A 20,204-nucleotide genomic window follows, 5' to 3' on the forward strand; every position below is an offset into this window, starting at 1 on the left:
TGCAAAACACAGAGACTTTAATTAAAACCAGAGCGTGGGGGGCGCCGGGGGGGGCGCCGGGGGGGCTGCTGCCCAGGGCCCTGGGCGCTGCGTGGAGCCAGCAGGAGGGGAGCAGGGCCCCAGGAGCGGGGGTGGATGCGGCGCGGGAGAGGGGAAGCAAGCGGCCGCCAGGCGATGGGGACAGCTCCCAGGGCGGCTGAGGGGACCCAGGCGAGCAGCAGGCTGAGCCCAGAAGGCTCTGGCAGGGGGTGTGCAGGGTGGGCACGGACCCCAGAGCCCCCTGCCGCCCCCTCAGCAGGTGCCAAGGCCAGGGACACCCCCCGAGGGTGCAGTGGCTGCAGGGAAGGCAGCAGCTCCCCAGCCGCCTTTGGTGCTGCCTTCCACACCGCTGCTGTGCCCGCCCTGCCTGGCTGCCAGCAGTGCCACTCATGCCCCAGTCCCACAGGGTGCCAGACATGCTCCTGGGCATGGGCTCAGCCTGGCTGGCCAGGTGCTGTGCAGCCACCCAGGGCAGGGGGACACTTGCCAGGAGCCAGCAGCAAGGGCAGGGGGTGGGGAGGGGGCTGAGGGGATCTGCATGCTGGGCACTGGCTGCTGCCTGCTCCCTGGGGGTGGGCACAGAGACCCTCCAGCAGTGCTCCCAGAGGGGAAAGCCAAGGAAAACCAACTCCCATGTGGGAGCAAATCAAACCTGCAGCCTCCATTCCCCCTCCCAATGCTTCTCCAGCTGGACCACAGCAGCAGTGCAGGGAAGCTCTGCTGCAGCTCTGCAGCTGCCTGCCCCTCACTGCCCCCAGGGTCAGCCTCCTCTCCTGCTGTGCCCACCCTGAGTGCCTGCGGCCCCTCCACAGGGGGAGGCCCAGAGGAAATGGTGAGCAAAGAACAAATTCATCAGCAGGGGCATTCCCCACCCCCCAGCCCCCTCCCAAAGCAGTGCAGCAGCCACAGCAGAGCAGCCAGGCTGGGGGGCAACCCCCCCTGTCACCTGCAGCAGTGCCAGAGGAGGGGTCCCTGCTGCCTGCCCCAGCCAGAGCCCCGGACCCCCCCCCAGGGGGCACCCTCCATCCCCTGCCCAGCTGCCAGGCTGTGGCCACCATGGCTCCTCCCAGAGCCTCCCAGGGCTGCTGCTGGGCTGCTGCCACCCAGCTCCACCTGCAGCACCACTGCTGGTGCCACTGGCACCCCGGGGCAGCACAGCAGCAGGGCACAGGGGGAGCAGCTGCTGGCCTGGGCTGCCATGCTGCTCCCAGGCCCTCTGCCCCGGGGCTTCTCTCTACAACCTGTGACCAAGCAGCAGCCCCTGAGGCCAGCCCAGCCCTGGCAGCAAGGCAGGGGCTGGGCACGCAGAGGGCAGGCTGGGCCCAGGCAGGGAGGGGGGAGGAGGCTTTGTGCCTGCTCAGAGGGAGCCTGGGCAGGCACCGCTCCAGCAGGGCCCTCGCAGAGCTGAGCCCCCGGAGCTGGCTCCCTGGGGGCCCTCATCTCCAGCTCCAGAGCCGGCTCAGACCCCCCCAGCCCAGGGGGCTTCAGCAGAGGTGGCAAAGGAAGACCCAGGGACCCCGGCAGGGAGGTGGAGGGGGCAGGCTTCCCTCCCCCAGCACTCAGGAGTGGCCTCACCAGGGGCTTCCAGCCTCCCAGAGCCAGGCCCTGCGCCCCCTCAGCCACCCCGGGGCCAGCAGGGGCAGCTGCAGGCTGCCAGCTCAGCCCTGGCAGCAGGGCCTGGAGCGACACTCAGCAGGGCAACCCCAGCCCCCTGCCCCTCCCCTCCTCACCCTGCCCTGGGGGGAAGCAGGGGGGCTCTGCCAGGCTGCCCCTGTTCCAGCCCCCCCCCCGCGCAGGGCAGACCCCCGGCCCGGTGGGCTGCTGGGCAGGGGTCCCCCGCTGGGGACCGGCAGGAGGAGCTCCGGGTCCGGGTCCGGGCGAGCGCTGGGGGTCGGTGGCTGCCGATGAGGAGGGGAGGAGGGACCGGGCAGGGCCGGGGGGAGGGGGGAGGGCAGAGCTGCACCTCCCTGCCTGGCTCCCGCCGGCGCCCTAGGACGAGCCGGGCTGGATGGGCAGCAGGCTGCCGAACTTGAAGTGCTGGATGACAGGAAACTTCTCCAGGCACTGCAGGGGCAGGGGGAGAGGGTGAGGGCAGGGGGAGAGGGAGAGGGCAGGGGGAGGGGGCAGGGGGAGAGGGTGAGGGCAGGGGGAGAGGGGAGAGGGCAGGGGGAGGGGGCAGGGGGAGAGGGAGAGGGCAGGGGGAGAGAGGTGAGGGCAGGGGGAGAGGGTGAGGGCAGGGGGAGAGAGGTGAGGGCAGGGGGAGAGGGTGAGGGCAGGGGGAGAGGGCAGGGGGAGGGGGGTGAGGGCAGGGGGAGGGGGCAGGGGGAGAGGGGTGAGGGCAGGGGGAGAGGGAGAGGGCAGGGGGAGGGGGGCAGGGGGAGAGGGGTGAGGGCAGGGGGAGGGGGCAGGGGGAGAGGGTGAGGGCAGGGGGAGAGAGGTGAGGGCAGGGGGAGGGGGAGAGGGCAGGGGGAGGGGGGAGAGGGCAGGGGGAGAGAGGTGAGGGCAGGGGGAGGGGGGAGAGGGCAGGGGGAGAGGGCAGGGGGAGAGGGCAGGGGGGAGGGGGGAGAGGTCAGGGGGAGGGGGGAGAGGGTCAGGGGGAGAGGGGAGAGGGCAGGGGGCAGGGGGAGAGGGGTGAGGGCAGGGGGAGAGGAGTGAGGGCAGGGGGAGAGGGCAGGGGGAGAGAGGTGAGGGCAGGGGGAGGGGGTGAGGGCAGGGGGAGAGGGTGAGGGCAGGGGGAGAGGGCAGGGGGAGGGGAAAAGGGGAGGGGGGCAGGGGGGTGAGGGCAGGGGGAGGGGAAAAGGGGAGGGGGGTGAGGGCAGGGGGGGTGAGGGCAGGGCACACTGCCCCTGGCACCAGAGGCAGCAGAGCTGCATCCTGCCGCAGGCAGCGAGCCTGGGGCTGAGCTGCAGGCAGAGGGCTCCGTCCCGGGGCTCCCACCCCCTTCCCACCCCCTTCCCACCCCCTTCCCACCGGGCTTCAGGCCAGGGGCAGCAGCCTCCCTGCCAGGCACCAGGGCCAGGCCTGGCACCAGCAGGGCACATCACCTGCACAGCTCCCCAGCGCTGCAAGCTGCTGCCAGCCCCTGCACAGCCAGGCAGAGAGCCTGGAGGAGCTGTGCTGGCCAGGGGGGCAGGGGGCAGGGGGCTGGGGGCAGGGTCCAGCAGGCAGGGGGCAGGGGGCCAGCAGGCAGGGGGCAGGGGGCCAGCAGAGAGCACTGCAGATGCTGGCAGCAGGAAATGACAGCCCAGGGAGCTGCAGGGAGCCCCAGGGCAGCGCAGCCTGGACCGGGCTCCAGGTGAAGAGGCTTCAGCACCGGGGGGGGGGAGGTCACCACGGGGGGGGGGGTCACCACGGGGGGGGGGGGAGGTCACCACGGGGGTGTACACTGCCCTGTGGGCACATCACTGCCAGGCTCTCCCAGCCATGGGGGGGGGGGGGGCAGGAGCTGGGGGTGGACCACAGGCACGGGGGGCAGCAGGCAGGAGCAGCTGAGCAGCACAGAGCCTGGGGCATGCCAAGGGAGGTGCCAAGCAGTGGGGGGGGAAGCCAGTGGCACTTGGGGCTGGGGGGGGGGCCAGGGGGTGTCTGCTCCAAGCCTGCACTGAGCTTTGAGGTCTTTCCCCAGCAGGACTCTGAGGGGAAGCAGCAGGCCGGGGGGCAGCAGCAGAGCAGGCTGTGGGGGTGCAGGGCTCCCACGCCTGGGGGCAGCCTCCCCGGGTGGGGGCTTCCCTTCAGCCGCCCCCAGCTCCCCCAGCACAGCTTCCAGCGCCGGGTTCCCCAGCAGGCAGAGCTCTGGGCAGGGGCAGGGAGGTGACCCCAGCCCGCAGCCCGGGGGGAGGAAAGCTGAGCTGGGGGCGGGAAGGAGCCGGCGGGGCCGGGAGAGGCATGCGGGGCACCAGCACAGGATGTGCAGGCAGAGGAAGGGCCGGGGGAGGGGGCCGGGGGAGGGGGCCGGGGGAGGGGGCCGGGGGGAGGGGGGCCGGGGGAGGGGGCCGGGGGAGGGGGCCGGCCCCCGCTCCGCTTAACCCCTGCCCTGCCGGCCCCCGCCGCAGGGTCGGCTCCTGCGAGCACCACCCCCGGGCCGGTGCCATCCTGCCCCGCAGGAGATGCCTCCTGCAGCCCCCCCTGCTCCCTCCCGAGGCTCGGGGGGGCAGTTCCTGTCCTGCTTCCTCAGGCTCGGTGCTGGCTTGAGCAGGAAGGAGATAAGGGAGAGCCAGAGCAACCCGGGGCAGGGCTCAGGGGCAAGCTGCCGGGGCCGGGAGGGGCTGCTGGGGCCGGGGGGGTCTGCCGGGTTAGGGGGAGGGCTGCCGGGGCAGGGGGGAGGGCTGCCGGGGCCGGGAGGGGCTGCCGGGGCAGGGGGAGGGCTGCCGGGGCGGGGGGGGAGGGGCTGCCGGGGCAGGGGGGGGCTGCCGGGGGCGGGGGGGGGAGGGGGCTGCCGGGGCAGGGGGGGGCTGCCGGGGCGGGGGGGCTGGCTGTGGCCCCCGGCAGGGCCGGGGGGGTGGTGGAAGTGTTGAGCTGGCTCTGGGAAGGTGAGGTGAGAGCCACACTGCCCCCAGCCTGGCAGCTGGGCTCGGTCCTGGAGGTCATCTCCAGCCTCTGAGACCCTCTGAGACCCTCTGACAGCTGTGTGGGGACCAGAGCAGGTCACTGGCCACGGCTTGTGCCACGGCTTGTGCCACGGCTTGTGCCATGCTGGGCTCTCCCCCCCGGGCTGCAGAGCTGCAGCTGGCCCTGGGGGCAGACAAGCAGTGGCCAAGGGCAGGGAGCAGCCAGGCAGGAGCCAGCCAGGATCTGCCAAGGGCTCCCCAGCAGAGGGCAGCTGTGGGGCCCAGGGGCAGCAGAGCTGTGGGGCCCAGGGGCAGCAGAGCTGTGCCCAGGGGCAGCAGAGCTGTGGGGCCCAGGGGCAGCAGAGCTGTGGGGCCCAGGGGCAGCAGAGCTGTGCCCAGGGAGGGGGGGCTCAGGCCCCTGCCCAGCGCTCACCTCAGCCTTGTACATGCGGATGAGGCCCTGGTTGACCTTGGACCAGGAGGGCACAGCGCTGATGTTCCACAGCTGGTTGGAGTGCTCGGCAAAGGGCCCTGTCTTCATCTGCAAGGGAGGAGAGGGGCAGGGGCAGCAGGGGCAGCCAGCCCCAGTGCCAGTGCCAGCCTCAGTGCCAGCCCCAGTGCCACCCAGCCCCAGTACCAGCCCCAGTGCCAGCCCCAGCACTGACTCAGGCTCACATCCCTCCAGGCCAACATCCCCCCCAGCCCTGGGACCCAGGCACAGACACCTCCCTGCCCCCCCTGCAGCCCTGGCAGCACAGCTCCCCCCCCCAGCCCCTTCCTCCCCACACCTCCCTTGAGCAGCAGCGGTGGCAGAGCCCCCCCAAGCCCTTGTGCCCCCCAGCAGGGCCTGGCTCCAGGCTGCTCTGCCCTGCCCTGCAGGCTCTCCCGGTGCAGCCCTGCTGTGCCTGCCAAGGAGAGGACTCAGCCCCAGCAGCAGGGCACCCAGGGCAGCACAGGCTGGCAGCACAGGCTGGCAGCGGCCCTGGGGGGCACTGCCCACCCCACACCTGCCTGTGGCAGAGGGCTCTGGAGCAGGAGCAGCCCCAGCCCTGCCCTCCAACGCAGCCCCCAGGCTGCCAGCTTGCAGCAGCTGCTTCCCATGCTCTGTGTCCCTCCTCCCGGGGAGAGGGTGTGGAGGGGGAGGGCAGGGGGCAGCTGCTGGGGACAGCCACAGATCCCCTGAGTGTTGTCTCCCCTTCCCCTCCCTGAACAAAACCAGAGCCTGGGGCGAGAGGCAGGGCAAGGCAGCGAGTTCCCATGACATCAGAAACCACAGGGCTGGGGCTCAGGCTCCAGAGGGGAGAGAGCAACCTCTTGGGCTGCTGCCCCAGCCCCGACGGACACAGCTGTACGGACACAGCTGCAGCCTCCAGAGCCCCCCTGCAGTGCCAGCAGGGCTGAGCCACCTGCCCTGGACCCACTGCTGCCTCCCCGCAGGGCCTGGCTGGCACCAGCCTGCAGCAGGGAAAGAGAGAGCCAGGGGGGAGCCTCAGACCCCTACAGCCTGGGCTGCAGCGCTAGGGGCAGTGGGGCTGCAGCGCTAGGGGCAGTGGGGCTGCAGCGCTGGGGGCAGTGGGGCTGCAGCTCGGGGGGCAGTGGGGCTGCAGCGCTGGGGGCAGTGGGGCTGCAGCTCAGGGGGGCAGTGGGGCTGCAGCGCTGGGGGCAGTGGGGCTGCAGCTCGGGGGGCAGTGGGGCTGCAGCTCGGGGGGCAGTGGGGCTGCAGCTGTGGGGGGCAGTGGGGCTGCAGCTCAGGGGGCAGTGGGGCTGCAGCTGTGGGGGGCAGTGGGGCTGCAGGGCTGGGGGCAGTGGGGCTGCAGCGCTGGGGGCAGTGGGGCTGCAGCTGTGGGGGGCAGTGGGGCTGCAGGGCTGGGGGCAGTGGGGCTGCAGCTCGGGGGGCAGTGGGGCTGCAGGGCTGGGGGCAGTGGGGCTGCAGCTCGGGGGGCAGTGGGGCTGCAGGGCTGGGGGCAGTGGGGCTGCAGCGCTGGGGGCAGTGGGGCTGCAGGGCTGGGGGGCAGTGGGGCTGCAGGGCTGGGGGCAGTGGGGCTGCAGCTGTGGGGGGCAGTGGGGCTGCAGGGCTGGGGGCAGTGGGGCTGCAGGGCTGGGGGCAGTGGGGCTGCAGCTCGGGGGGCAGTGGGGCTGCAGCTCGGGGCGCAGTGGGGCTGCAGCTCGGGGGGCAGTGGGGCTGCAGCTCTGGCACCACCACCACCTCGGCAGGGGCACTGGCAGCAGTGCCACAGAGCCCTGCGCCCAGCTGCGGGGGGGGCAGAGCTCCAGGGCTGGGCTCGGGGGGGGGGGTCGCGCGGGGGGCGTCGCGCGCGGCGAGTGGCGGCCGCCATCTTGGGCAGGAAGTGAGTCCGCGCGCGGCGGCCGCGGGAGGCCTTTGTGAGGCTGCTCCGGCCCCGCGCGCCGCCCCCCCCCGGCCCCGGCCCCGCGCGCTGCCCCCCCCCCCCCCCCCCGGCCCCGCGCGCTGCCCCCCCCCCCCCCCCCGGCCCCGCGCGCCGCCCCCCCCGCCCCGGCCCCGCGGCTCGGCTGCGCCCCGCGGCTCGGCTGCGCCCCGCGGCTCGGCTGCGCCCCGCGGCTCGGCTGCGCCCCGCGGCTCGGCTGCGCCCCGCGGCTCGGCTGCGCCCCGCGGCTCGGCTGCGCCCCGCGGCTCGGCTGCGCCCCGCGGCTCGGCTGCGCCCCGCGGCTCGGCTGCGCCCCGCGGCTCGGCTGCGCCCCGCGGCTCGGCTGCGCCCCGCGGCTCGGCTGCGCCCCGCGGCTCGGCTGCGCCCCGCGGCTCGGCTGCGCCCCGCGGGGTGCTGCTGCTCTCAGCCCGGCCGTCCTCCGGGGCCAGAGGTGCCCAGGGGGAGCTGCCAAACCCCAGCACTGTGCCCTCCACATCCCTGAAACATCATCCAGGGGCTGGGGAAGAGCTCTGCTCCAGGGACCCCTCTCGGGGCTGCCTGCCTGGCAGCTTGCTGGGATGCTCCAGAGCCACCCCGGGAGCTGCTGGCGTTTGCTAGGTGCTGAGCAGCCTGCAAGGAGAGCTGCTGCCAGCTCGCAGGGACCAGGACTACCCTGCATCTATTCAAGTCTTTACTCCCTTCTACCTTTTTTGTTTTGTTGTCAATTTTGGAGAGAGCCTTTGGAAGCTCAGGGCTGCCTCAGCCTCCTCTGGTGGCACTGAGAACCTTCCCAGGCTCCCCCGCAGGGGAAAAGCCACCTTTGGAAAGCACAACAATCCGCAGCTGCAAAGCAAAAGCTTCACAAGACGGCAGCGGTGCCCGCGGCGAGCGGCAGGCAGGGCCCCCCCAGCAGCCCCCAGCACCCCCGGGCCGCCCCCAGCAGCCCTGCTCCCAGCGCTCCCAGCAGCCAGGCTCAGCTCCGGCACTCTCCAAGGTGGGGAGCAAGAGGGGAAGGCAGTTCCCAAGCCTGCCGCCAGGCGGCGCGGTGCCGGCAGCAGCAGTGAGCTGCACAGGCAGCAGAGAGCTGCAGCTGCACAGGCAGCAGTGAGCTGCACAGGCAGCAGAGAGCTGCAGCTGCAGAGGCAGCAGAGAGCTGCACAGGCAGCAGAGAGCTGCAGCTGCACAGGCAGCAGAGAGCTGCACAGGCAGCAGAGAGCTGCAGCTGCACAGGCAGCAGTGAGCTGCAGCTGCACAGGCAGCAGAGAGCTGCACAGGCAGCAGTGCTGTGAGTGCCCTCCGTGTGCCGCAGCCTTCCCCACGCAGCCACGGATGCATCAATGCTTGCAGCAGGTTCCTGCCCTGCCTGCAGCTCCTTGGCTCCTGCTTTCCTGTCCCTGACCTCTCCTGGCAGGGCCTCTTGCTGCCCATGGGTTAAACCCCAGGAGGTGCCAAGCCTGACACCGCTCCTGCTGGGGCTGGGCCCAAGGCTCTGAGAGACTTCCTCACAGAAAGGCTAAGCTCAGGCTCTGTAGCCTCCTCCCCACGGCAGCACTGAGGTGAGGAGGGGGAAAGCAAGCAGAGCAAAGGGGAAGAGCCACACTCTGCCCTGCAGAGCCCAGCCCAGCAGCTCTCCCTGCCAGGGACAGCAACTCCCTCTGCACAGCAGCGCTGTGGCCCTGGCTCTGCTCTGCCTGCCCAGGTCCTGCAGCACAGGGGGTGGCAGAAGCACGGCCACAGCACCCCTGCAGCTCCCTCATCAGAGGCACTGCCCCTGGCTGGCAACAAGCTGCACCCCCCCCGTCCCTCACCCCAGGGCCCTGCAGTGCTGGGGCAGGAGCATGGCCCTGGCAGTGCTGCCAGCTGGGTGAGCCCCAGCTCCATCTCTGCCCTGCCCCATCTGCAGCTCAGGCAGCTTGCAGTGGGCAGCTCTGCTGGTGGAACATGGAGGGGACCAAGCTGCACAGGGCTCTGGGAGCCTGCCCCAGGCGAGGGGAGGCTCAGGGCCTGCCAGGCAGCACCCAGGAGGTCATCTTGGCAAGCCCAGGGGTTCTGCAGCTCCTGCCCTGCCTTCCTGGTGCCCTTCCCCAGCCCAGCTCCCACTGACTGCTCCAAGTGATGCTCCAAGGCTGTTTGCTCTTGGTGCAGCTCCCTTCAGCTGCATCCCACAGCCCCTCTGGCTCAGACCCACAACCCTCTCACCACCTCTGCCTCCCCCCTGCAAGGAGAGCAGCTCAGACCTGCCCCAGGGGCTCACCCACACAGCTCCAGGGAAGCAAACAAATCAGGACAGCAGGAGGGGAAAGCCTCAGCCCAGCACCCAGTGCCCTGCCCTGTGGGCCCAGCTTGCAGCCCTCACCTCAGTGATGAAGAGGATGCACTCCAGGAACATGAAGTCCTTGTGGTTTTCATTGACCACCTTCTCATCAACGAAGTGCCGAGGCTCCAGCTGGGGGTGGTCTAGCAGGAGACAGCAGGGAGTAACCTGAGTGGCACCTCCCCCCTGAGCTGTGATCCCCCCAGCACAGCTCCTCAGCAGTCAGCACAGAGCTGCTCCCCCCAGGGTGGCACCAAGGCCAGGACCTGCTGCAGAGCCTGTGGGCACTGCCCCAGGGACAGGAGCAGGGCCCAGGGACAGGAGCAGGGCCCAGGGACAGGAGCAGGGCCCAGGGACAGGAGCAGGGCCCAGGGAAGCCTCCTGCCTCCCAGCTTCAGCAACCAGCTCCCCAGGCCAGCTCTGCTGCACATCAGGCACAGACTGCTGCAGTCAGCTGCAAGCCCAGTGCAGGGCAGGGGCAGGGGAGGCTGCACAGGGCAGGGGCAGGGCAGGGCAGGGCAGGGGCAGGGCAGGGCAGGGCCTGTTGGTACCTATCAGCTGGGAGCTGCCCCATATGAAGGGCAGGAACTGGAAGTCATCCAAGCCCCACACGCCCTGGCTGCCAGCAGGCTCCATCCTGTAGGTCTTCTGAAGCTTCCTCATCACTTCCAGGTACCTGAGGCCAGAGGGAGGAGGAGGAGGAGGAGTGAGGAGAAGGCCTGCTCCTGCCTGCACTGAGAGGGGGCCAGAACAACCTCTCTGGGGGAGGACCCAGCTTGCAAGCAGGATGCCAAGGCCAGCACATGGAGGGCATCTGCAGCAGCCTGCTGGAGCCCACCCCAGCCTGGGGCTTGCTTGGGCTGCACCAAGGCTTTGCCCTCCTCCAGCCTCCAGAGGAGCTCAGGAAGCTTCCACCTCACAGCAGCTGCTGCCTCTGCCCCCTAGGTGCCAGCTGAGGCTGGAGGCTGCTGGAGGGAACCATCCCATGGCACTGAGCAGTGCCACGGCTGGGCTGCCCCTCTGGGGGAGGCTGCCAGCTGCACAGAGCTCCTCTTTGCAGTGCCTGCAGCTCACAGCCCTTGGAGCTCAGCCACTCCTGCCCAGCCCCAGTGATGCTCCAGGCAGGCCCTGGAGCCCCTCCCAGCCACACTGCCCTCACCTCTGGGGGCAGCCAGAATGGGTCACTGGAGAGCCCCCTGAGCTCTGCCTCCCACCTGGGCTGAGGCTGTCTCCAGCTTTCCCTTCTGCCCTCCTGCCCCAGGCCCCTCAGCCCCTGCTCCATCACTGCCAGGCCCTGGCCCTGCCCAGCTCACCCCAGGGGAGGACTCCTGGGGCCACTTCTCGCTGCCAGCAGCCAAGGATGAGGGGAGAAAGGGGCAGAGGGGACAGTGGCAGGGAGCAGAGGCTGCAGAGGCTGAGGCTGCAGCCCCCTCCCCTCCCCAGTCACCTGTTGAAGACCCTGAAGACGATGGCCAGCTGGTCCTCCAGGCGCAGCACCCCCAGCTTGCAGAGGCAGCAGAGGAAGGCAGCGAAGGCAGCCTCGTGCCCTGGCCAGAGGGGAGCAGGAGAGCTGAGCTGCTGCCAGGGGCAGCCCTGCCCTGGGCACCACAGTGCTGCTTCAGCCACCACAGCACTGCCAGCCCCAGCTGCCCAGCCCTCAGCCTCCTGCCCCTCAGCTGCCAGCAGTCCCTCCCCAGCCCCCAGCCAGCCCCCAGGCCCCTGCCCTGCAGGAGGTGAAAAGGAAAAGCAGCTGCAGGCAGGCTGGGAGCAAGGCAGGGCCCTGCCCAGGGCACAGCAGGGCCAGGGGAGCAGCCCAGAGCCATCCCCCAGGGGCTGTGAGGGAGCTCTGCAGGCAGGCTCTGTCCCTCCTGCTCCCAGGGCAGCTCAGTGCTGGCAGGATGCAGGCCCCAGGACGCTGCTGGGCAGGCCAGGAGAGGTCCTGCAGGTGCTGGCAGGGCTCAGCCTCCTGCCTGCAGCTCCCAAAGGCCTCTGCAGGCACTGAGGTCACTTCTAGGCAGCACCAGGACACCTCCAGTGCCAGGAGAACTGCAGCCTGAGCACTTCCCCCTGGCTGGGGGGGGTCACAGCCCAGCCCTGCTCCTGGCCCCAGCCCTCCCACAGCCCACCCTGGACACAGGGCTGCCAGAATGGAAAGGCCTGTGGCAGGCTGGCACAGCAGCAGTGCAGGGGGGGCTGCAGGGGGGCAGCACAGGGAGCTGCACAGGGAGCTGCAGGGGGGCAGCACAGGGAGCTGCAGGGGGGCTGCAGGGGGGCTGCAGGGCCCTGGGTACCTGTGCCATAGTCGATGCGAGTCGAGTTCCCCACAGCCTCCTTCAGGTACACAGCCACCTCTGGGGCAGCAGCTGCCAGCTGCCTGGGCAGCACTGTGGCCACCAACCTCTCTGCCTCCTGAAAGACACAACCCCCCCAGGGCAGTGTGGGTCTGCCACAGCCCCCACAGCCAGCTGCAGCCTGGGAGCTGCCAGGGGGCAGCCTGGCAGAGCAGGACCCTGCTGCAGGCACCCCCAGGGGGGCAGCAGCTGAGGGGCAGCAGCTGAGGGGGAGCTGGGCCTGGCTCCTCCCCAGGCCACCTGCAGCCCATGGGCACAGCTGCACAGCCCATGGGCACAGCTGCACAGCCCATGGGCACAGCTGCAGCCTCCCATGGGCACAGCTGCACAGCCCATGGGCACAGCTGCAGCCGCCCATGGGCACAGCTGCACAGCCCATGGGCACAGCTGCAGCCCCCAGGACAAGAGCTCAGGGCAGCAGCAGAGCCACAGCAAGGTCACTGCTGCTGGGCCTGGGAGCAGGAGCTGAGCTCTGTGCCACCACCAGCTGGCAGCCACAGGGGGCACTTGCCCAGCAAGGCTGTGCTGGGCCTTGGGGAGCTGTGGAGGCTCAGGCAGGACCTCAGCCCCAGCCCAGAGCACTGGCAGAGCCCAGGGGGGAGGGGGCAGCGGCAGCTCCAGAGGGGGATCCTGCCCAGCTGATCTGGGCTGCCAGGAGCCCCTCTGCTGGCCCTGTGGGCACGGTGCCCCCCTGCAGCTCACCTGCTCCAGCCTGGCATACCAGCTCCTGAAGGCCTTGTTCCCAAAGCGGGAGGGCTGGTCCACGGGGGGGGTCTCATCGATCCACCTGTCCAGGGTGTTGAGCAGGGCCAGCAGCTTCTCGATGGCCTGCAGGGAAAGGTCACACAGCCCCAGCACTGCCCCAGGCTGCAGCCCCCCTGCCCTGCAGGGCAGCCCCAGCAGCCTTGCCCAGGGGGTGCCGACCCTGCCCGGCGCAGAGGGGCAGAAGCTGAGCTCAGCTCTGTGTCCTGCCCCCAGGCAGAGCCCAGCTCAGCCCAGGAGCACTGCAGAGGCAGCAAACCAGGAGAGGGAAGTGTGGGACCCAGGCTGCTCCTACCTCTGAGACCTTGTGCTCACAGGAGAGCTTCTTGCCCCTCACCCCCTCGTTCAGCGTCAGGATGAAGCCCATGTAGTCTGCATAGGCCTGAGCACAGCACAGCAGGGCTCAGCCTGGGGGGCCTGGATGGGCCTGGCTGAGCCTGGCTGAGCCCTGCCCGGGCCCTGCCCAGCACAGCTCTGCTCTCCTCAGCCAGCCAGGGAGCAGATGGCACTGAGAGCCCTGCAGAGTCCCCAGCACAGCCCTGAGCTCCCTGGCAGGGAGCAGCCATCCTCTGCCACCAGCTCTGCCCTCCCCCAGCCTCCCCCAGCCTCATTCCTTTGCTGCCAGACTCCCTCCTCCCTGCCAGGTCATTTCCCTCCAGACACAAATGAATTCACTTCCCCTGCCTGCCCCTGCAGCAGCCAAGCAGCCTGCCCCTGCCTGCCCCTCCCTGCCCCTCCTGCCCCTCCCTCTCCTCCCTGCCCCTCCCTCTCCCTCCCAGCCCCTCCCTCTCCTCCCTGCCCCTCCCTACCCCTCCCTCTCCTGCCTGCCCCTCCTGCCCCTCCCTACCCCTCCCTCTCCTGCCTGCCCCTCCTGCCCCTCCCTGCCCCTCCCTCTCCTCCCTGCCCCTCCCTCTCCTCCCTGCCCCCCTGCCTGCCCCTCGCTGTACCTGGGAGCGCTTCCACTTGCCCATGTCAGCCACGACGTTGATCTCCTTCCTGGGGATCATGAAGCTCTGCTGGGGGGGGGGAGCCTCCTCCTCAGAGGTGCCTGAGAGATGCAAAGGTGGAAGAGAGGCAGTGGAGAAGAAATCCTCTGTGCTCCCTGCTGAGGAGGCAGAGGGCAAAGCAACCCACCCCAGGCCGTGCCAGGGCTCGGCAGGCCTGCCCTGCTCCCTGCAGAGCTCTGCTCAGGGCACTGCAGAGGCAGGCAGCAGCTGGCCCCAGCCTGGGCCCTCAGCACCGAGGCTGCCTCTGCCAGGCAGGCAGCAGGGCTGGCTCCAGCAGGTAACCACCGCCGCAGCCAGCTGGTGTGGGTCCTGATCTCTGAGCCCTGGGCCTGGCTGGCAGGGCTCAGCCTCAGCTGCCTGCTCCTGCAGAGGCACAGCTGCAGCCCTGCAGCCGATGGCAGCCCGGAGCCGCAGCCCAGAGCCCCGGGAGAGCCCCGGGAGAGCCCCGGGAGAGCCCCGGGAGAGCCCCGGGAGGGCCCCGGGAGGGCCCCGGGAGGGCCCCGGGAGAGCCCCGGGCTGGGCACTGCAGGGACCCCTCCCCAGACCCCAGCCCTGCCCCAGCCCTGCCGAGCTCTGCCCTCGGGCTGGGCTGCAGCGTGGGGAGCAGAGGCAGCCTGCGGCACTGCAGGGCTCCGAGCTGTGCTCCTGAAGGGTGGCAGTGAGCAGAGCAAGGGGCAGGGGGCAGCCCCTGCCAGGGGACCTGGGGCTGTCAGACTCCCCCAGCTCAGCCTCCCACCCCCAGCGAACCTGGGGGCTTCTGCTCAGCCCTTGGCACAGCTCAGGCACTGCCCCCCAGCACCCCCAGACCTGCCACCAGCAGCAGTGACACAGCAAGCCCAGCCCAGAGCCCCAGCAGCAGGCAGAGCAGGGACAGAGGAGCCCAGGGAGCAGGCAGAGAGCCCCAGCCCCGTGTCCCCCCCCGGAGAGTGACCTCCCTGCCCCCGGTGCTGTTAGCAGCCCTGGGCTCCTCCCTGTGCCGGAGCCACCGCAGAACCTCCAGGCACAGGACACGGAGCCCCTCCCCGGGAGCTGCCCCCAGCCCTCCCTGGAGCCACGGAGCAGCTCTGGAGGGAGCACAAAGCCACCCCCGGGGGAGCCCTGCAGGGCAGCGCTGCGAGGAGGCAAAGCCAGAGCGCAGCTCCCGGCGGCGATGCAGCAGAGCAGGGGCAGCGCCCCCCCCCCCAGTGCCCCCCCCCCCAGTGCCCCCCCCAGCGCCCCCCCCCAGTGCCCCCCCCAGCGCCCCCCCGGCAGTGCCCCCCCGGCAGTGCCCCCCCCAGCGCCCCCCGGCAGCGCCCAGGCTCTGTCCCGTCGCGGAGCTCCCTCCCTGCTCTGCTGCCTCTCCTGTTCCGCATTTCCTCCCGGGGGCTCGGGGGTGCCCTGGGGAGCTGCGGGGGCTGCAGCGCTACCGGAACGGCAGCCGAGCCCCAGCGCCGTGCCCCAGGGGCTGGGACCGGGGTGGGCAAAGGAGAGGCTCCCAGCGCCGGTCCTCAGCGGTGGGGAGGGGGAGCCACGCTCCGCGAGGGGGGGAGATGAGAGAGCTCCCGGCTCGGCAAGGGGAAACTGAGTCACAGCCCAGGGCTGCAGGCGCCAGGGAGCCCCAGCGCCCCCCCGCGCCGCCAGCCCCCCCGCACCGCCAGCCCCCCCCGCGCCGCCAGCCCCCCCCCGCGCCGCCAGCCCCCCCCCGCGCCGCCAGCGCCCCCCGCGCCGCCAGCCCCCCCGCGCCGCCAGCCCCCCCGCGCCGCCAGCCCCGGGAGGCGCCCACAGCACCGAGCCCTGCCGCGGGCTGCAGACCCCTCCGGAGCACCGACCGGGCGCTGACCGCGCGGGGGGCTGCGGGGGGCCGCGGGGGGCTGCGGGGGGCCGCGGGACCCTTCCCACCGCCAGCAAAGCCTTCCCGCACCTCGCCGCTCGCCGCCGCTGCTCACCGCAGCCCGGGGCTCCGACCCCGCGCGCCGGGACCCCGAGCAGCACGAGGCCCTCACCCCCCCGCACCCCGCGCCCGAGGAGGCTCCTCCGGGGCCCCGAGCGCAGCCCCCAGCCCGGGAGGCGCCGGAGCGGCCCTGGGCCCTGCGCGGCCGCCGCTCACCTGCCTGCCGCTCGCTCTCTGCCATCTTCCCGGAGCCCGGCCGCCGCCACCCCTCACCTCTCACCCCCGGACACGCCGAAGCCGCCGGCGGCCATCTTTGAGCAGGGCGCGCTGCCCGGCCCCCTGGTGCCCGGAGCTGTCAGCGGGCGGCGTGGACCCTGCCGGCCACCGTCGTGGCCAGCGCCGCCGTACTTGCGCGGGGTGCCGCCGCCTCGGGGTGCGCGGCGCCGTGAGGAACGGGAGCGGAGCGCGGGGCGGAGCGGAGGCTCCTCGGCAGCTCCGGGAGCAGCCGCATCCCCGCTCGGATACCAGACGCCGCGCTCCCTGCCCTCACAGCGGCACCTTGCCCTCTTCCAAGATGGCGGCGCGGGCTTCGCCCAACTCCGACACAGCGGCAGAGCGGCCCCGCCCCCTGGCGGCCGAGCGCGGCGGCGGCGCCCGGTGTCGCCGGTGTCCTTGCGGCGGGTGGTGCCCGGGGCAGACGCTGAGCCATGCTGGCCCTCGTAGGCAGGAGGGCTGTGGTAAGTGCCAGCCGCGGGGGCACCGGGGGGGGCTGTCTCCAGCCGGGCCAGGGCGGGGCGGAGGGGCGCGAGATGGCGGCGGGGCCGGTGACGGCGGCAGGGTGGTCCCGGGGGGTTCGTCGAGCCGAGCCGAGCCGGCCCGCGCCGGGCCACGACAAGGGGCGGGCAGCAGCGGGCAGTGCCGCGGGCGAGCGGAAAGGGCAGGGCCGGGGGTGGCTCCGCAGCGCTGCTGCCCTGGGGCCGCCCCTGCCCGAGCGCTGCTGCCGGGGTCCGGCCGGGCGGGGCCGGGGGGGGCCGGGGCCGGTCCCTGGGCCTCGGTCCCGGCTGCGAGCGGTGCTGCGCAGGGAGCCGCTGCGGGGTCCGGAGCCGCCTCGGCCTCGCCGTGTGCCCGGGGGCAGCGCTGCGCCGCGGGGCTGCGCCGGAGCTGCCGGCGCTGGGGGGCTCGGGGCTGGGCGGCTGGCCGGGGGCTCACGGAGCCTCTCCCACACCGACCCCCGAGCTGGCAGCCGCTGGCGGCGGAGGCTGCCCGCGGGGGGGAGAGGCAGAGCCGGCAGCAGCTGCGGGACGGACTCGGAGCCGGCGCTTGCGAGGGGCCGCGCAGGGCTCCGGGCTGGAGAGCCCTCCAGCTTCTAATGTAAACGTCAGGAAGCCAAACCTCTGCCATCTGACACCGACTGTGGGAACCGGACACCGCGCCGACGTTCCTGCAGCCTCACAGGCTCTGCAAGAGGTCATCGCTGCCCTGGGACGCGGCTGGGCAGCGGTGCCAGCCCCAGCGCTGGCAGTGCCACACGCCCCATGCTGTGCCGCCGCTCCCCTCCCCTGCTGCCGGCGGCTGCTGCCCGGCTGGGGGCGCGGCTGCCGCTCCCCCCCAGCCCCAGCAGAGGCTGCAGCCAGGGCACAGAAGTCCACTGCCTCCTACCACGTGGAGCTCTCAGCTCGCTGGGGTTCGGCTTTTCACCTTTACCCCAGGGACAGCCTGGTGCCAGTCAAAGGTCCTTTGCTCTTTGCCCCACAGGAGCCTCGGGCAGCCCTGGAGCTGTCCCTCGGGGCTGCACTGCTCCCTGCTTGTCCTGCTCTGCAGATCCATTTTCAGTGTTTTCCTCAGGGCTGGCAGCTCAGAGCTCCCCAAAGCCTCAGCCTGCCGCAGGTGGGGGTGAGGGCAGCCCAGGTACAGCTCTGAGCCCTGAGCCGGGACTGCATCTGCTGCCAGCTCCTGCTCCCAGCCCCTGCTCCCAGCCCCTGCAGCAGAGCTCTCCTCTGCCCCCCGAGCCGAGGCACCGAATTCCCTTCACCCCCACAGGGCCTCCCCGCAGCCTGCCCCAGCTGGTGCCAGCCCACACTGCCGCCTGCCCCGGGACCTCCCTTGGGCTCTGCCCTGCTCAGGCTTCTCTCTCTCCGCGGCCCGGGGCCCGAGGGAGCAGCGTCCCCGGCGCTGTCCGCCGGCCGTGTGCTGAGCCCGGAGCTCAGCGAGCCCCAGCCGGGCAGTGCCCAAGGGAGGGCCGCCCAGGCAGGCACCGCGGTGGCAGCTGATGCAAGCTGGTGGCCCAATCCCCCGCGCTGGCTGCCGGGGCCGGGGCTGGCCTTGAGCCCTCGGAGCAGGGCAGTCAGGTGGCAGGGTGCTAACGAGGTGCCGCCCTGCCCGGGCAGCATTGCCAGGTGGAAGAGGAAGCCGAGGGACAGCTTTGCAGGCTCCTCTGTCCTGCCAGCCATGCATAGGAAGCAGAAGCAAGCAGAGCAGGTACAGTATGGCCACGATCCATCTCTTCCCAGCCCCTCTCTGCCTCCTCCTGCTGCTGCTGCAGAGCTGGGGCTGGTGGCTCCGGGGAGGCGCAGAGGGCCTCCCGTGGGGGCTCAGCGCTGTGGAGGCTTCGGCACCTGGCAGATGTAGCTCCCTCCTCTCTCTGCTCGGCTGCTGGAGGGGCTGGGGGCACAGTGGTGTTTCACTGGCCTGGAAGCCAGGGGGAATGTCCTGGCTGAGCTCAGCAGGCGCAGGGTGCAGAGCCTGGAGCTGTGCAGGGGTTCAGTGGCTCCAGCAGAGGCAACTGAAAACCTTTAGAGAGCAATTTAAATGTCCTCACGCTGGGGGTGTCCAACCCCTCCCCTGTGGGTGCTGTGCCTGCAGGGAGCACCAGCAGGGTGCTGCCTGCCCCGCAGCTGGGTTTGCTCTGCTTCGTCTCTCTGCCCAGGGGCGCAGGATGGTGCCCTCGGGGGCTGCCACTGCCCCAGGGCCCCAGCGGGTGCCAGGAGCCTCTTGGCATGGCTCACAGTTCCTCAGCAGCTCTCCCTGTTCCAGCTCCAAAGGCTCCTGCAACCTGGAGAGAGGTTCAGCTAGAGCTGGGCGCTGCAGCAGCATGGAGCAGCATTGCCCCAGGCAGACAAATCCTGCCCCAGGCCTAGCTGAGGCCACCAGGGCCAGAGGGGCTTTGCCTTGGCACCAGGGTCCTGCTCCCCTCCCCAGCCCTACCCTGCTGTCAGCAGCAGTGCAGCAGGTTCTGGCGGTGCAGGAGCTGCGGAGCTCTGCCCAGGCTGTGCCGTGGGCATGGCACAGTCTGACTCTGTCAGGGCAATGGAGACTCCCAGCTGGAGGGTGCCCAGAGAGGGGCAGATGGATCCTCAGCCTGGCAGCGTTCCTCTGGGGAGCTGAGTCGGTGTCTTGGGAGGTGAAGCTTCCCTTTGCAGCTTCTCTGGATGGCCTACAGCCATCCCCAGAGGCAGGCAGCAGGCTGAGCCTTGCCCTGGTGCCTGCCTTGCTCTGCTGCCAGGCTGAGCCCCCCCAGAGGGGCTGGAGGCTCCCAGCCCCAGGCTGTGTGCTGCTGAGGATCACAGAGTTGTTTGGGCTGGAGCAGCCCTGCAGGGGCATCCAGTCCAGGCAGCAGCCAGCACCTCCATGGGCACCCAGCCCCAGGGACGGTGACTCCACCACCTCCCAGGGCAGCCTCTGCCCATCCCTGAGCCTCCCCCGGCACAATCTCAGGACATTTCCTCTCCTCCTCCCACCTGAGCCCGGGGAGAAGGGGGCAGCCCCCTCCTCGGGCAGCCCCCTCCTCGGGCAGCCCCCTCCTCGGGCAGCCCCGGCAGGGAGCCGCAGGGCAGGGAGCCGCAGGGCAGGGAGGGCCCCCGGGGGGAAGCTGCCTCTCGACCTCCGCTCTGTGCTTCGCAGGGGCTGCGGAAGGCCTGGGGCAGGCTGCAGCTGCACCAGGCGGCGCTGCCCAGGCTGCCGGTGCCCCCCCTGCGGCAGACCCTGGAGCGCTACCTGCAGGCGCTGGAGCCCATCGTGAGCGGCGAGGAGCTGAGCCACACGCGGCGCCTGGTGGAGGAGTTCCGGCGGCCGGGCGGCGTCGGGGAGAGGCTGCAGCGGGGCCTGGAGCGCAGAGCCGGCAGGACGGAGAACTGGGTACGGCCGGCAGCCCTGCCCGCCGGGGTCAGCCCCTGCCACCCCCGGGGACGGTGCCAGCTGCTGCTGCCCCCCGGGGCCCGCGGGCTCCTCGCCGGGAGCCGAGCAGGGAGCTGCTGACCCTGCCCCGGGGCGCGGGAGGAGAGCCCTGGGCACAGCAGAGCCCAGGCAGCTGCCTGGCCAGCGTGGCACCGGCTGGGGGCAGGGGGCAGGGGGCTGAGGCTGCTCAGGGCAGGGGGCTGGGGGCTGAGGCTGCTCAGGGCTGGGGGCAGGGGGCTGGGAGCTGAGGCTGCTCAGCAGGGCTGGGGGCAGGGGGCTGGGGGCTGAGGCTGCTCAGCAGGGCAGGGGGCTGGGGGCTGGGGGCTGAGGCTGCTCAGCAGGGCTGGGGGCTGGGGGCTGGGGGCTGAGGCTGCTCAGCAGGGCAGGGGGCAGGGGGCTGGGGGCTGAGGCTGCTCAGCAGGGCTGGGGGCTGGGGGCTGAGGCTGCTCAGCAGGGCTGGGGGCTGAGGCTGCTCAGGGCAGGGGGCTGGGGGCTGGGGACTGAGGCTGCTCAGGGCAGGGGGCTGGGGGCTGGGGGCTGAGGCTGCTCAGCAGGGCTGGGGGCTGGGGGCTGAGGCTGCTCAGGGCTGGGCCAAGCAGCAGCCTGCAGGGAGCCTCTCTCTGTCCAGCTCTCGGACTGGTGGCTGCAGACAGCTTACCTGGAGTACCGGCTGCCCGTGGTGGTGCACTCCAGCCCGGGCCTGGTCCTACCCAAGCAGGATTTTCTGGACCGCCAGGGCCAGCTCAGGTAAAGTCTC

The 20,204-nt window shown here is 71.8% G+C and overlaps 2 protein-coding genes across 4 annotated transcripts in view; one reads left to right on the forward strand and one right to left on the reverse strand.

The window, feature by feature from the left end:
• PTPA (protein phosphatase 2 phosphatase activator) lies at nucleotides 1-16,841 on the reverse strand. Of its 2 annotated transcripts, none has more exons than XM_068156036.1 (10): nucleotides 16,667-16,841; nucleotides 13,345-13,445; nucleotides 12,693-12,779; nucleotides 12,338-12,463; nucleotides 11,576-11,693; nucleotides 10,732-10,831; nucleotides 9,836-9,960; nucleotides 9,327-9,427; nucleotides 5,020-5,127; nucleotides 1-2,103 (listed from the first exon to the last, which is right to left on the reverse strand). In XM_068156036.1, exons 2-10 carry the CDS (start codon nucleotides 13,402-13,404, stop codon nucleotides 2,029-2,031), a joined length of 900 nt encoding a protein of 299 aa, XP_068012137.1. In that variant the 5' UTR covers nucleotides 13,405-13,445; nucleotides 16,667-16,841; the 3' UTR covers nucleotides 1-2,028. The 2 variants fall into 2 exon arrangements, with proteins under 2 accessions (XP_068012137.1, XP_068012136.1); XM_068156035.1 differs by lacking the exon at nucleotides 16,667-16,841 and adding an exon at nucleotides 15,491-15,594.
• CRAT (carnitine O-acetyltransferase) overlaps nucleotides 15,917-20,204 on the forward strand; it is a 13,184-nt gene continuing 8,896 nt past the window's right edge. Inside the window, exons 1-4 of one of the 2 annotated variants that reach the window (XM_068156033.1) lie at nucleotides 15,928-16,011; nucleotides 17,662-17,752; nucleotides 19,175-19,408; nucleotides 20,076-20,194. In XM_068156033.1, the coding sequence (XP_068012134.1) occupies nucleotides 17,723-17,752; nucleotides 19,175-19,408; nucleotides 20,076-20,194 (383 nt within the window). In that variant the 5' untranslated portion in view covers nucleotides 15,928-16,011; nucleotides 17,662-17,722. Of the gene's footprint in view, nucleotides 16,012-17,661; nucleotides 17,753-19,174; nucleotides 19,409-20,075; nucleotides 20,195-20,204 lie in introns of both variants that reach the window. The other variant, XM_068156034.1, reaches the window with a different exon arrangement.

This window comes from Melanerpes formicivorus, unplaced genomic scaffold (genome assembly GCF_026170545.1).
Source record: "Melanerpes formicivorus ecotype bairdi unplaced genomic scaffold, bMelFor1.0.p_v2 SCAF_33, whole genome shotgun sequence".
In the NCBI taxonomy this organism is placed as follows: Eukaryota; Metazoa; Chordata; class Aves; order Piciformes; family Picidae; genus Melanerpes; species Melanerpes formicivorus.

Excerpts from the sequence above, each read along its gene's own strand:
- PTPA (XM_068156035.1), bottom strand. The coding sequence starts at position 15,515 with ATGGCAGAGAGCGAGCGGCAGGCAG. Across the intron at positions 10,832-11,575 it reads TCGCATCGACTATGGCACAG|GGCACGAGGCTGCCTTCGCT; the intron begins GTACCCAGGGCC and ends CCCTCTGGCCAG. Across the intron at positions 9,428-9,835 it reads GGGCAGCTCCCAGCTGATAG|ACCACCCCCAGCTGGAGCCT; the intron begins GTACCAACAGGC and ends GTCTCCTGCTAG.